Source organism: Nasonia vitripennis, chromosome 5 (genome assembly GCF_009193385.2).
Source record: "Nasonia vitripennis strain AsymCx chromosome 5, Nvit_psr_1.1, whole genome shotgun sequence".
Taxonomy (NCBI): domain Eukaryota; kingdom Metazoa; phylum Arthropoda; class Insecta; order Hymenoptera; family Pteromalidae; genus Nasonia; species Nasonia vitripennis.
The window spans coordinates 23,856,539-23,871,406 of record NC_045761.1 but is presented as its reverse complement, the minus strand read 5'-3'; the positions used below and the strand labels follow the sequence as shown (position 1 = coordinate 23,871,406).

Genomic DNA, 14,868 nt, shown 5'->3' with positions numbered 1-14,868 from the left:
TAAGAGAGGAATTTCATTGTAAAAATAAGCTCGGTGAGTGTATAAATCAATCTTTATTCATTATCCAAATAAAGTAATAATAACCTTCTAATCATATACGTAGATACAAATGTAAATGAAGTCGATAAAATAATATTTGCACGTTCTCAGCAACAAATATCAACGGCTCGTTGATACGCCAATTACCATTGCATATATACTTTTTAAGAATTGCACGATAATTTTACAACACGTTGAATACGCAGTACGTTTTAACGGATATACATGACTGTTATCGATAACTATAAACTTAAGCTATTAGGATCACTTAAAAACATTCAATAATTCAGCAATATAAATCTAATTTAATTGACGAATTGAATTTCTAGTGTGATAGGAAATGGTCGAAAAACCAAGACACGATTTTGCGATATTCGTATATCTTACAGCTAACTCGTTAACCCATTAATCACCTGTACGGACTGCAGACGTCTAAGTCTCAATGATCAATCAAGTTCGGAAAGATTTAGATTCATTCCAAAACGATTCCGTCATCAAAATAATTTAACGAAATTTTCGGCCATGATAACCGCTCCGTAAAATCACATTTACATTATGTATATAGATTTATAAGATCGAAAGTGCGACTTGGGTTAAATTAAATTACTCAACTAGCAACGTCGTACACTTTCTTATACTAAAATATAAACTCTCTCGTAATTTTTTAGAATTCCCTTAATTTGCCTAATTACCACACGTTACCGAACTCTTTTTACACAACCACGACGCACCAGAACACAACACTCTTATTCCTTTCAAGAAACAATAGACATTTCTCCTACTAGGCGTATATTATTCAGAGAAAAATCAATAATAATAATAGCAATAATGATAATAATAATAATAGTAATAATAATAATAATAATAATAATAATAAAAGATATATCCCTCTGATGAACACTTTCACGATCGATAGCTTGCGGGGCGTTACAAGCGTTTGTTCCTCAGTCTTGTCATGAGAATCTCTTCGCTGAAGTAGTGGTTGTCGGGCTTCTTCGCCAGCTCGTAACTCTTGTCCGGCTCCTCCTTCTGTACAATCGGCCCGTTCTCGCTCTTCCTCGGTCTGCCTCTCTTCCTCTTCTGTATCTGCCCGTTGACCACGACCTTGTCCATCAGAGGCAAAAACGGCCCCTGTCGAATCTTGCGCGGTCTACCGCGCTTCCTCTTCACGTAATCGTTGATGCCCTCGATCTTGACGGGTCTGAGCAGCTGCTGTTGATCGGACTCGATCTCGTGAGCGAAGATCTCGTGAAAGACCTGCTGCTTGTTGTCCTGCTCCTCTTCCTGGTCCTGTTCCTGTAAAACAGTCGCCACAGCGTTGCTGGGCCTGGGCAATTCGGGCTTCTCCTCGTAGTCGGTTATACGCGGCGGGGATATCACAGAATTTCTCAGACGGTTCAGTCGATTCCGCCTGGCCAGAGCCAGTGGATTTTCCAGAATCGTGTTGTGGCCACGGCTGAGCTTCTCCATTTCATTCAGCGAGATGCTCGTCACGTCGAGCACCTTTATGGACAGCTGGACGTCCGTGTACTCGGGCTTGACTCGGACACTACCGTAGGATATGGTCGAGTGATTGGGATACTCGTAGTTGAGGTACGGCTCCTCCTTCACTATCACAGCGTTTCGGGGCTCCAGAACTGAAACAGAAAGAGGTGCGAGGTTAGAGGGGGGGATTCGAGATGTGTGAGTAGGACCATCAAAAACACTTAAATGTAAACGTGTGCGGTTTGAAGAAACGAAATATGTATAGGGTACGTGTTAAGACGACAGACAGAATACTTGTTATAAGCATGAAGGAATCAAGTGTGTGTATCAAAGTCTTAGAGATTAAATGCTTCTTAAGTTCTGAATGTATATTCGATGATAAATTCAATGATTGCTCGGCCACTTATTATCTAAGTGCTTATCGAATCTTACAAGTAATTAGAAATTGTACAATTATCTTGAAAAATATGGATGATTATGTCCTTGCCATATTCTCTTCGTTTCGCCACGCCATCTTCATCCTTCAGCTTCTTCACATCCTGTCAGGACTGGTGACATACCGGACCTCGTTACCCTCATGCTTGATCCTGATGTGCTTGTACACGTTGTTCATCCACTTGCTGCGATGCTCGCAGTAGGGACACTTGAATCTGGGTTTCTGCCCACATTCGTACTTGATATGCTGCACGAGGCCCTTCTCGTAAGTGAATCCACTGGAGCAGTTGGGACAGGGAAAATTCTTCGGTTCCACGGCCGTCGATCGTTTGGATTTTTTCTGACGTTTCCGGGACTGTTGCTGTTGCTGAGGTTGAGTAGCGGTACTGGTGTTGACGTCTGCTGGAAAGAGAAGTTCGTCGTCGGTGACGAAACTGCCGGAGGCTTCTTGCAAGGCTGTTACGGCGTCGAAGCATTCGTCGGTCGTCACGGTTTTTACATAGTGCAGACAGTTTTCCCAATCTGCAAAAGAAAAGAAAAGTTGGACGAGTTAGCGAAGTTTAATAGTTGGTTGATTGACTGATCGAGGCAGGATTTTTTTGGATCTGGATTGAAAAAACATGCATTGAGAATGGTTTATTTCAGACATTTCAAATGTGATGGTGAATTTTGTTTTTATTTATTGATATCAAAAATAAGAATAACATTTCTTACAAAATATATTTTCAATTTATCGTAAAGAGTTGACAATAATGAAAAAAAAAGTTTACTTCAAGTAACTTTGATTTCAATTACAAAAAAAATTCCTATTTCCTCAGGATCATTCAAAAAGTCTCTTTACGTAAAAAATGACTATTATCACAATTTCAAATCAAAACTTATTTTTTCGTGTCCTCCATTATTTTCTTATGAAGCCTGACAACGTGTCGATTCATATGCGATCTGTACTTCGTCTCGAAGTCACAATATTCACACTGAATCATTTTCTTAATATTGCATTCATACTGGCGATGTCGACGTAGTCTACAGTCTGTCAGAAATCCACGGGGGCACTTCTTACACTTGAATGGCTTATCTTGCTTTTTGTATTTATTTTTAAAGTTTGTCGTCTTGTAAGTGTCATCGTGAAGATCGACGCAGTAGATATCTTTGCCCACGTGATGGCGTTTTATGTGAGCGTATATTTCATAGGCGAAAAACTTTAAGTAATCCGAGCAGTGGGGACACGAGTACTTGTAAAGCTTGTTGCAGTGGTAGATTATGTGCTTTCTGACAAGCTTTTTAGTTTTAAAGTTCGAGCCACACTGGTCGCATGTGTAAGTTACCCTTCTAACTTCACTTTTTCTATGCTTCGTGCTTTGAAATCTTTGAGTCCGCAAACTCCGGTAAAAAGCAGCCGTTACCTCAGCTTCTTCTTTAATCATCTCCTGAGCTTTTGTTTTAGCTGCTCTTGACTTGGAGCTGTTTAGTTCTTGAAGCTCTTGTTCTTTATCAAACAACAGTCTTTCACTTTTTTGTCGTTTTACGTCTGCTTTAGGACCGCAAGAGTTACGGTATTCGTCAATGCTGAAGTATGACAGTATTGCATTACTAACGCTCATAGTTTGTTCGTTCTTACACTCAACGAAATGTTCGTTTTCTACCTTTATGATCATCGACGCCAAAATTCGATCCTCGTCTAAATTATTCGGTTCTGGTTTAATCTCACAATCGATGGTCGCTGAAACAGACAAAATTAAAATAATGATAGTTCAAATGGATACACATTGCCGAGAGAAACTTTAGACTATACAATATTTTTCCAATATCTTCCATTCCCAACATTTAATTATAAATAGGACACTACATGATTCAAACAAAAGTGAAAGAATACACGCAATTCGTATGAATAAATATATATATTGATTTATTTTCATCAAATACACGCAAAAAATATATAAAAAAGCTTTGAATCGTCAACGCTATTTAATTCTGATAATCAGTCAGAAAACATTCCTACTCTGATGGATGGTACTTTTGTACATGCGACTTGAGACTGCCGATCGTCGAGTAAGTCGAGTTCGGACATAGCAAGCACACGAATGTCTTGCAACACTCGTGCTTCTGATGCCACTTGAGTCTTCTGAGAATAGAGTAAGCTGCTGGACAAGATGCACATTTGAACTCCCCGATCCTCCTCGAGTTATACGATTGTTTGTGTCTGATACTCATTGGATCTTCAACGTTTGCGGAACAGTAAAATGGCACGTGTGGATGAAAGCTGCGGATGTGAGTCAGTACCTCGTACGAATGATCGGCCGAACTGAATTGACAATAAGGACAAGCGAAGTTGGAAAGCTTGTCGCAGAAGCTCACGTGTATGCGAAGATTATTTTCTAGGCTGAAAGTGTTCTTGCAACGGGCACACTCGTATGGGCGACGTTTTTGATGCGTTGATTGGTCTGGAGATTGAGGTTTTGAAACGAATGATTCTTGAAATTCTTCTTTGATGTGACTTAATTGTGGACGTGATGGTTCGGGCGCTGTGAACATAAAGAAACGTGCTTGGTTAGAAAATTGGATGGTTTTATATTTAGAATGAAATAATTGAATTGATTAAATCCAGTTAAGTATATGGTTGATGAAGTCAGACTAATGCGAGGTAACACAATGATATGCAATATTTGAATGATTTTTGTTAATGAAGATTATTAGAACTGCAAGCATAATTTATATTCAACGTCAACACTTTTTATTGTTATTTACATAAAATATTCCTTCATGTACATTGATTTTGATTGCATAATCGTATAAGCGTCTTATAATCGTTTTATGCAAATAAATTTGGTGTCATAATGGCAAACTCGAATCTTGGAAAACTCAAATTACTCATTATGATCCAAGTAAGTGATGTACATCGTTCACAGTACGATAATTATAATTATATTTGGTCTCTTTCATTTTAATCTAATCAAATAACATGATACTTCACTAATTTGTACTAAATGCGATTAACGATGGTAATCCATTGTAATCCATTGTAATCCTAAATAATCTTAATAAATAAACTATATAAATATGGCATATGGTTGAAAAAAAAAAAAACAAATAACTAATATTTTTTGGAGCCATCGACAATGTCTAGGGAATACGCCTCTAGTTCCTTGTGTACATTTTTCACGTGCCTAAGAATCTCGTTTTTGAACCTTCTTGGCCCGTAATCACAATAAGGACAGGAGAGCCTCGCGTATTCGCAATAATTTCCATTCACGTGATTCCTGAACTTCTTCTCCTCGTAGTATCGTTTTCTACACTTATCGCACTCGTACGATTTTTTCTTCATGGCCGAGGTACCTTTTCGTTTTTTTTGCGGCTTTTGAACTTGATCGTAGTTGAGGCGGATGCTAGAACTATCTTGGTGGAGACTCAGAGGATCTTCTGTATCCGCTGGTAAATCGTTAAGACAGCTGAGGATGTTCATTTCGAAATGTACCTCCTCTTCTTTCATATTTTCAAAAGCTATTTCTGCGAGGGTGACAGAGAAGAAAAAAGCGATTTTAAAATTTTAATAAGATAGAGGTCAGCCATATATATTATTGTAAACACAGGGAATATTTATTTCTAGAGCATACACATCAAACTGGACGGAATCGAAATATTTTAATCGTCTTTGAGGCCATGCAGGTAAAAAATACACAACAAACTATGCAAAAATTCGAATCAAATCATAAGCATCAGCGAAAAATAAATAATATTATGTCAATTAGTAATAATGTAGTATTCAATAATAATGGAGATGCCAAGCAAAGAGTAATAACAGCAAACAAAGCTAAAAAAATACAAAACAAGCCACTATGCTTTTTATTATTTTCTTTTCGAACGCAGAGATATTTTGTTGCCGACAATACGAACGATTCGCTTTCGTTTCCCGTTCTTGCGCGGTCCTTCGTTGTCGTTCTCCACGTCGATTTCAAAGTCCGCTTCTTCGTTTGTAATCTTGATTATTCTCGATGCTGCAACTAATAAAAAATAATTAATTGTACTCGATGAATAAAAGTTTTTATGTGTTCCTCGACATCCGTTATTATTTCCCATGTTAGTGTGTCTTCAAATGTCTAAGTGTGTTCTTCTTGTCTCAACTAAAAAAAAAAAAGTTTGAAATACCACGTGTCTGGCACGAACAACCATAAGCATTGACTATTTTATTTACAGTGCCAAAGGATTAAAGGACCTTTATGGACATTGGAATAACTGTGTGTCCAGACAATTTTGTGTTTTTTTTTTAATTCTTTTATTGAAAGTGTATAAGTATAACGTTCCGAAACGCTTTCATTTCTGGTTGTTGAGTGATTAATTACATTATAGCTTTGCTTTAAAAAATTCTAAGTATAAATAAGCACTGGATTTAAAAATGCAAGTATAGTTTGCAAAAGCAATCGATAATTGACACACTTGAAAAAATATGTATAAGTCATATAACAAAATATTCGTCTTTACAACAAAAGAGATCACGCATATTTTACACTTTTTGTCAAAAATACAAAAATGTTCAAATATCATAACTCAATGTTCAGATTAAAATTCGTGTAAATGGAATAAGCGACACTAAATTCGTTAGAAAATATCGTTCAATTACGCTTGATTTACATGTCATATGGGTCATTTCATTAACGCTCTGACATAGTTAAATATACAATATTATAATCCTCAAAAAGTTTCATCATTCTTATTATCTATAATAACCATTGAGCGGCTCATCCTTAAAAAATAAATTGAAAGAACACATCAGTGCTGAGCAACGTGTTGGTGTATCTCGGTAATTTTGCCAGTAGTGAATGGGCACCAGACACACACGTATCTCTGGCAACATCCGTGAAACTTCAACGTCGTTTTTTTCGAGAACGTTCCCGGGCACTTGGGACAGTCCAGTATATTCTCTGACGTTGCGGTCTTCGGTCTGGTATTTCGGGCCTTCTTCAATCTGTTCATGTATCGTCCGCAGTATTTTACGCTGGCCCTGCCGTAAGTGATACTATCGGCGTGGCTGACCAGAAGATGATCTTGAAGAGTGCCATCGCTGGCGCTGCTGCCTTTAAAATTACAGTAGGGACAGCGGAAGTCGTAGAGGCTGAAACAACGCTTCGAATTCTTGATGAGCAGTGGTTTTCCTTGGGCCTTTAACGCGTCGCAGATGCACTCGGCGTTTCTGGACTTCTTCTTCTTCTTCTTGTCCTTTTTATTTTTACTCTTGTTTTTACTGGTGCCAGGTTTGGGAACCTCTTTGTTAGCGTTGCGATCGAGTGAGCCGGTGTCTTCAGTTTTGATGCTCTCCAGTGACACGCGACACGTTTTCAAGTCTTTCAAAGCGTTTACAGGATTGATGACATGTTCACTCGATTCTTCAGTTTCACTCCTGTTCTCGTCTTCGAATAAAGGTTCTACTTTGAGCTTGATGGATTCCATGTTGATCCAGGTCATGATATTTTTGTTGACTTTCTTGGCCGGCTTATTCGTCGAATCGCTCGAGGCATCTTTGCTAGAGGACTTGGAGGTACCCGCAATTTGTTCTTCTTCGGCGCTCACCACGTCCACTTCGACGTCATCCTTGCCGTTTTTGGACGCAATCGGAGTGTCTGTAACACAAAGAAGTCGAGGTGTTCTAGTTGGTTAATGTTAAAACGATGGTTTACTGAGGACATGTTAAGTTATCAGTGCAATGAAGTTATTAGAATACCAAAGGACAGAGACGGTACAAAACTAATTACAGAAAAGAAAGACATGGCTTGATGTAGGAAGGCACTCAACACGTGTGTTTATTAAGTTCGCTCTTCAAGACATTACAACGTTTTCATTTCATAAAAGTATATATACGTTAATTTTCTAACGATTCACATCTGCGTCTTAAAAATAAATTAATGTCTGTGGAAAAATTCCGTCGTTCATCAAAGCAAAGGATTTCCTTCTTCTCCTTTACAATAATACTTCCGGTGCCGCATCAAATTTCCTCTGGTCCCAAAATTTTTCGAGCACTTGTTGCACGGGAATGCATTATTATTGCTTTTCGACTTCGTATTAATTATTAAAGGTTCTTCTGCGGGAGTAATAATTGTCTCTTCTTCCAGCATAACTTCCTCGATTTTGATCAACACTAAAACAGAAAGTTACGAGATTTTCCGTTAAAAAAAAATTTCGCTGATCAAACAGGTTCGCTTGGGGTGTCGAACTTTAATTTAAATACCCGCCGAGAAGTGACCCTTCTAAACACTTGGCATGCATAGAGTACAGAAATTCGATTATAATTAACTATTCCTAGAGGATCTTGTGATTGCGGACAGTACAAGTGTCAATGATTTTTTTATACATTATGGAGTGTATATTAAGTTCTTTATTATTGAAATACAAAATCTCGTGTAGATACCGATGATCATGATTTGTAACTAGATGTACAAATTAAACAAAAATAACATGATTTTTTATCGGTAGCTTCGTTATAAAAATAAAAATAAGGTAGAAAGATTTTCTACAAGCAAGGTACAAGAACGTGTAAAACAAAAATATCAGTTTGCAATATCATTTAAGAAGCTATGCTTTCGAAATCTCCTAATCTAACGCTTTCACTATCGGCAACAATCGCTTCGTTTATGATTTTATCATAATAAGCTTGAATAAACGCCTTAAATCTATTCATAGAAAAATATGTATGAGGTAGAAAAGTCTTTGTAACAGAAATAAAAATGAGGTAGGAAGATTTCCTATAAGTAAGGTAGGAACACGTAAAATAAAATATCAGTTTGTAATGATTTAAGAACTTATGCTCCTACTTCAACGCTTTTCACCATCGAAAATGATCGTTTCGTTCATGGTTTTATCATAATAAGCAAACAAAAAATAAAAATTTCAAAATAACTGAACAAATCAAAAAAATTTCAAGTAAAGAAATAAAAAAAAGTATTTTGAAAACCTTTTCAAAGGCTCTTATTATGCACTTCCTGGCAGTGTTGAGACAAGTTAGAAAACGCCTTAAAAACCTTACTGCACCAGAGGCATGCAATTTTTGTCCTGCACTCCGTTTTCAAATGTGCTTTCAGTCTTTTTTCACGTAAAAAACTCGCGGGACAGTGAGGACAAAGAAATCTGTCAGAATCAATGGATTTTCTGTTCTTGTAATCTCCGGTAGTGTTGGTCGAGCTTTCGAAGCTAACCCTGCAGAATCGCTTATAATTTCGATGATTCTTCGTTATGTGATCCCTAAGATCATTGGAAAATTTCAGTTGATAGTAATCGCAATATGGACAGCGGTAGTTATAAAATTTAGCGCAGTATCGTAGGTGACGTCGAAGATAAAGCTTCGCTTGGAAGATCTGGGAACAGTTATTACATTTGTAGGTCGTCTTTGGGTGAAGAGGTTCGGTCTTAACGACCGTCAACCAGCCAATCAAAGAGTCGCTCTCTCGCTCTAGCTTCACAGAGACAGGTTTGCAGAGCTTAAGTTGGGATTTTTTAGCGGGTTTAGGTGAAGGAACTTCTTTGGATTTGGTAGAAAGAGATGAAGAAGAGACTGCGGAATCGGTTGTTGTGAGCATGCTGGGCTCATCCTCGTCGAAATTAATTACGTCGATTTCTGGTTCAATCTCTTCCTGCTTCACTATTTCGAAGTCTAGATAATATTGACTAGTAGGAGATCCGATGTCTGTAGATGACACTGCAACATAGTGTAAAGAGTCGAATTTGAAGTTTTACAGCAAAAAAAAAAAAGAAAAAAAGCAAAAGCTGTCTATGATCTGATGGGTAACTGGACCAGGATCCACCACAATGTTCATGCACATGTCGTGATATGAGATAAGATTGCGAGGCACGTTGTTAAAATGAAAATGAGGGCTTATAAACATGTTTCATGTTATTATAGAAAATCGAATTAACTTTATTATCTTTATAATAATTATTTCATAATATATTTTATTATTTACACGTATTTATATCTTTACGCGCAAAACGTGAACGAAAATCTGTATTTCTTCTTTGGTATAAAAATTATTTCTTCGATCACGTCGCGTCGTAGTCTCCAGTGTTATTCAAACTGAAAATAAAAACAATATTTTTGTTAGAAATACATTACACATCAATCCATCAAAGCAATAAGTAAAAAATACTTTACCTGATGCTTTCCGTCAAAGTAATCTTGTCCTCAAGATCAAAGAAGACAATGTCGTTGCCGTAATGCACTCCTTTCATGTGTTTACGCATTTGAGTTTTGACCTTGCTCAGGTATTTGCAATAATGACACTTGTAGCGCGGCATTTTGCCGCAGTAATGACGTAGGTGGGCAACAAGATTATGCTGTCTCGTGAACACGGAGGGACATCGTGGACAAGGAAAGCGGCCATGCTGACGACTGTACACGCTGTTCGGGACCACTGAAACAGACAGACTTTTGATTATCTACACTTGTAATTTTAGGGAAACGCACTTTGAATACTGTTGTTAGCGCTGCGGATCGTTGAAGCTGTATCGTAAAGCGAAGACTTAAAAGATCGCTGACATACAAAGAAAGTATTATTGCGTGACGTTTTTCCATGTTAATGTAGTGTTACTAAACGAACCTCTGAACCGCATGCCGACTTTGATACTACTGACTAGTTTTGGAAGAATCGAGGTATATTGTACTAAAATTGGTCATAAATTTTGTTAATTATTTCAAGGACAATGGAACGCAGTGAATAGGAAAATTAGTGAAATGAAATAAATGATGATTTATTGGATCATTTTTACAAAACGTGCTTGTGCAACAAAAATAGCTATACAAAAAAAAACAATATCTTTTCGTGTGATTAGTAAAGCTATGAAACTAAAAAACGAATAAATAAATCGCAGATTGATTACTTTCGATTGCCACGAACGAAGTAATCACAGATATTTTTGCATTTCAAAAGTTCTGGTTTGCGTAGCGCGATCAGCTCTTTTAAATAATTCAAATTATACTTCTGATCGTAGTCTTTTTCTATCTCGACAAACTTATCATTCCGAAGCTCCATCACCATTGGCTCTTGTCCTTGGTGTACTTTCTTGGTATGATTACGAATGCTCGATATGTAATGGGTTCTCAATTCACATAATCCGCACTTAAAAGGCGGAAGTATTTGGCACTCGTAGGCAAGGTGGCGGAGCAAGCTTAGTCGATACAGAAAGACACGGTCACAGCTTGGAAGTGGACATGGAATTTTCTGACCAGGGTATGATCGACGAGGCCTTTGATATTCCTCGTAGCTGTTATAACTATACTTCCTTTTGATCTTTTTCGTAGACGTTGTCTTTGGTCTTCCTGGTTTTTTCTTCTCTGGTTCAGGTTTGACCTCGACCTTAGGGTGTAATTGAGATCGACGGATAGGACGATTGGTCAGCGGATTTATGAGGATTTCGCTGCTACTTTGATTTTCGACGTTCAGTTCTATAATTGTTAAGAAAACAGGGTTAGTAACATCATTGATTAAAAGTAATAGCTCCAAAGGACAAACTCACTCTTCCTTAGGTTGGTGACGGCTCCGTTAATGCAATAATTTTTCAGTTTCGACGGCATCGTTGTCGTCCTGCGGCTTTTTTTACGTCGTCGGACTGAAACAATGAAGATCGTTATACATTCATCCATGGACGGATTCATGATTCAGAAGATTGAATTCTGATATTGATACGCACTTATTCGTCTCTTTTTTATCTCTTTCTGTTCCACTTGATGATCCTCGCCCAGTTCGTCGACCGGTATTTTTTCCATGGGTGTAAGCGTTGGTAGAAAGGCAGCGACGTATTCAATGTGTACGTTTTCATCGAAATCTGGAATGAAAAAATTATTTTTTCTCTGCTCTATCGATGTTTCTGTTGCGCAAATCTGAACAATTCATTAATAATAAACTTGGTGGAAAAAAACGAGATTTTTGCAGGTAAAATAATGGGTAGTTGAATTTTTGTCTTGCATGCATTACAGAACTTTTCTAACCCTGGTTAGTCTGGATATGAGGAACTAGGATTATCAGAGAATATGAGAATGAAAACTCACTTATACCAAAATGAATACGATCTATATTATGAAAATAAAAAAAAAAGGTATACACTTGTGTTAAATGAAAAAACAATAAAAAATAATATGAATGCATTTTTTTTTAAAAGAAAAGGTTGTAAAAACGCTCGTCTAAGCTTGAGATTCGTCATTATGTCCATTAGGTGTTCGTTTGCTACGCAGCCTCGTAGACTGCAACATTGAAGGTGATTCTGTATCCTGAGAGGGCTCAACGAAGTCAGGCGATTCTGTGTCAGAATCTTCATCCGAAGAGAGAGAAATAATTTCTTTGATCCTTCTCAGTATTCTCCCAGGACTCGGAGGGAGAAATCGACGTCTTCTTCGGACAACCTCTTGATCTGCAAAAAATTAACAAAACGAAGTTTTGTAGCTGGGGTCGAAACCAAGGTCGATTCGGGAAATATATGTATGTGATAAAATAATAATCGTTACATGCATTCAATGGCACTAGGCCTAAACTCAGGGACATTTTAATAAGGTTCAGAACGAAAAAGAAGGAAAATTAATATCGGTAGGGTAGGCGAAACTTTATTACACAATCAAATGATACACAATTGGTGTTAAAATCGACGATCAATCGATATCTTCCTCCACTTCCAGCATTCCATCTCTAACCCCACATAGCACATAGATGTGGTTGTTCTTGTGTATCTTTTTCACATGCCTCACGACATTGGCCTTCCACTTGCCTCGATAAGGACAATACGGACAACTGAATTTCGGTTCACGGCCACATTCGTTACGCAAGTGTCGTCGCAACGTGTACTCCCAAGCGAAGTAACTGGGACAGTTGGGACAGGCGTAACGACGATTCACATTTCGCGACCTCTTGCGCCGCAGTAGATTCGCGTTATGAAGCAATTTTTGTCGTCTCTGTAGATCTGTTGACAGACGAAGATTTACGAAGCTTTAGATCGAGGGTTGAATATGGTGTATCGTATCAGAGCAATTGCACAAAAGAAGAAACTCTTTGCAGCGAATTTTGGCGTGATGAAAAGTATGACTCGGCGTGGACTGGACACAAACAATTATTTATACTTACAAGTGATTTTTTGGAGAAAATTTGAATGATGGTGCGCACATGTGAATTATGGTTCTATCAGACATACACAACTAATCAAATACAAGTGTTGTAAAACTGTACTTTCAGTTGATCTTTATTTCGGTATAAAGAATCTAAAATAGATTTATTCACAGCGAGAAATAATATTGATATAATTGCTTTGCTAACAGCCTTTTCAACAAAACTTATCAAAATTGAACGTTTGCTATACCTAAGGTAATGCCAACCGTAATATTCGTTGTGTCTTGGAATGGATAACGTAACTAGAGCTATTTTGTCACTTTTATTATTTATCTCCTACAACTATAATTATTGCTATATATTAACTATACTGTTATTCTAGGAACTATAAATATCTTAATAAGAAACGTCAATGTTTTTAAAAAGTTCTAAAAATAAATAAAAATTTCAAACAAAACGTTTTGATACATTTCGATATTTGGTCGAAAAAAGAAAATATAAAATATAGAACAGACATTTCTGCTCCTCATTATCACATTTTCAAATACATAAAATTTCAACAAAATGACTTTTGCCAGTCAAAACAAATACATAAAATCGAAGCAAAGAAACTCAAAAAATGCCTCAACTATTATCAAAAGATCTCGATAATCTTTTTTGTTGCTGCGACGATCCAATATCCACAACATAAACTTCTTGATTGGGGTGTAATCTCCTGACATGTGTTCGTACATTCGACGCGTGTTTAGTTCTGTACTCGCAATAGGGACAGTTGAACCGAGGTAACTGGCCACATTGAAATTTTAAGTGATTGTAAAGGTTGTTCTTGCGAGTAAATACATTGCTGCATTTGGGACAGGTGAAAGGTTTTGGGACTTCCTGTTGCTGCTGATGAAGATATCTGCACCTTTGACCTGCGAACAGAAACAGTATGTGCTCAATCTTTTTCGCGAAGCATTTTTACGATGTGTAGATTTTTCGTGTAGGTTTCTCTTGGAATTGATTAAATTGCTGTAATTTTAATACGAAAATTCAGTTCGATATAGAAACCTTCACGAATATCAAATTACAATTATTGTTGCCTAATGTATCGGAACTAAATCAACTAAAAGCGGTTTGCAATGACGGTATAATGAAAACATCAACGTTATTTGGCTCAAAGCTTTTATATTAGTTTGACACTTATTCAATTGACAATTATGAAGTAAAATTTGAAACGAAAAATATTTTCAAATAATGAAAGCCTTCTATCTTTTGATCGAAAATTCATAAAAGACACAAAAACATTATTCACTCAACGTATAAATTTTTATTCTATTACACAGAATAGCTTACCTGTTGGAGAATCGTGCGTGCATAAAAAATTAAAATGATAAATGCTATTTATGATGGTATTGTGTTCGTAAAAATGTAACTAGCATGATTGAGAACCAAAAATAATTTTAAAAAAAGATTAACACTCAAATCATAAGCTTTTTTCGACGAGGAACCATGTCAGGACAAAAATTATAACTGGGATCAGTTATTTTATTATTCGTGTATTTTCACGTTATTTACATTAAAACGAAATAATTACAGTCTAGCATGATTATTGCACTGACAATGATATTTCGAGGGTCTTAAAAATGTTTATTCAAACGATTATTATAAAACCTTTGCATTGGCAACATATACATTTAGAAATATTTTTTATAGCCATAGCTCACTGTAATTACACATAAAGCTTATTTTGATCACTTCGTTAATACTTAGCATTGTTAGGAAACTCGGTTTCCTTTTTTAAATTAAAAATAAATATATGTTACAGATTATTGAGTTATACTCGGATTATATTTAA

The 14,868-nt window shown here is 36.8% G+C and overlaps 1 protein-coding gene across 38 annotated transcripts in view; it reads right to left on the bottom strand.

The window, feature by feature from the left end:
• Positions 1 to 14,868, bottom strand: part of LOC100123363 (longitudinals lacking) — a 280,984-nt gene that overhangs the window by 236,611 nt on the left and 29,505 nt on the right. For 2 of the 38 annotated variants that reach the window (XR_004345012.1, XR_004345013.1), the window contains exons 7-11: positions 11,629 to 11,763; positions 11,455 to 11,547; positions 10,819 to 11,383; positions 10,094 to 10,352; positions 9,875 to 10,015 (exon numbers count right to left, since the gene is read on the bottom strand). The exons of 30 other annotated variants lie outside the window; for them this stretch is intronic. Coding sequence is in view for 6 of the 8 variants with exons in the window: in XM_031931299.2 (XP_031787159.1) it covers positions 6,724 to 7,571 (848 nt within the window). In the remaining 2 variants the exon portion in view is untranslated. Of the gene's footprint in view, positions 1 to 77; positions 1,677 to 2,737; positions 3,680 to 6,210; positions 7,572 to 8,303; positions 9,641 to 9,874; positions 10,016 to 10,093; positions 10,353 to 10,818; positions 11,384 to 11,454; positions 11,548 to 11,628; positions 11,764 to 14,868 lie in introns of those variants that run through there. 6 more of the 38 variants (XM_031931304.2, XM_032600541.1, XM_031931300.2 and 3 more) reach the window with 5 other exon arrangements.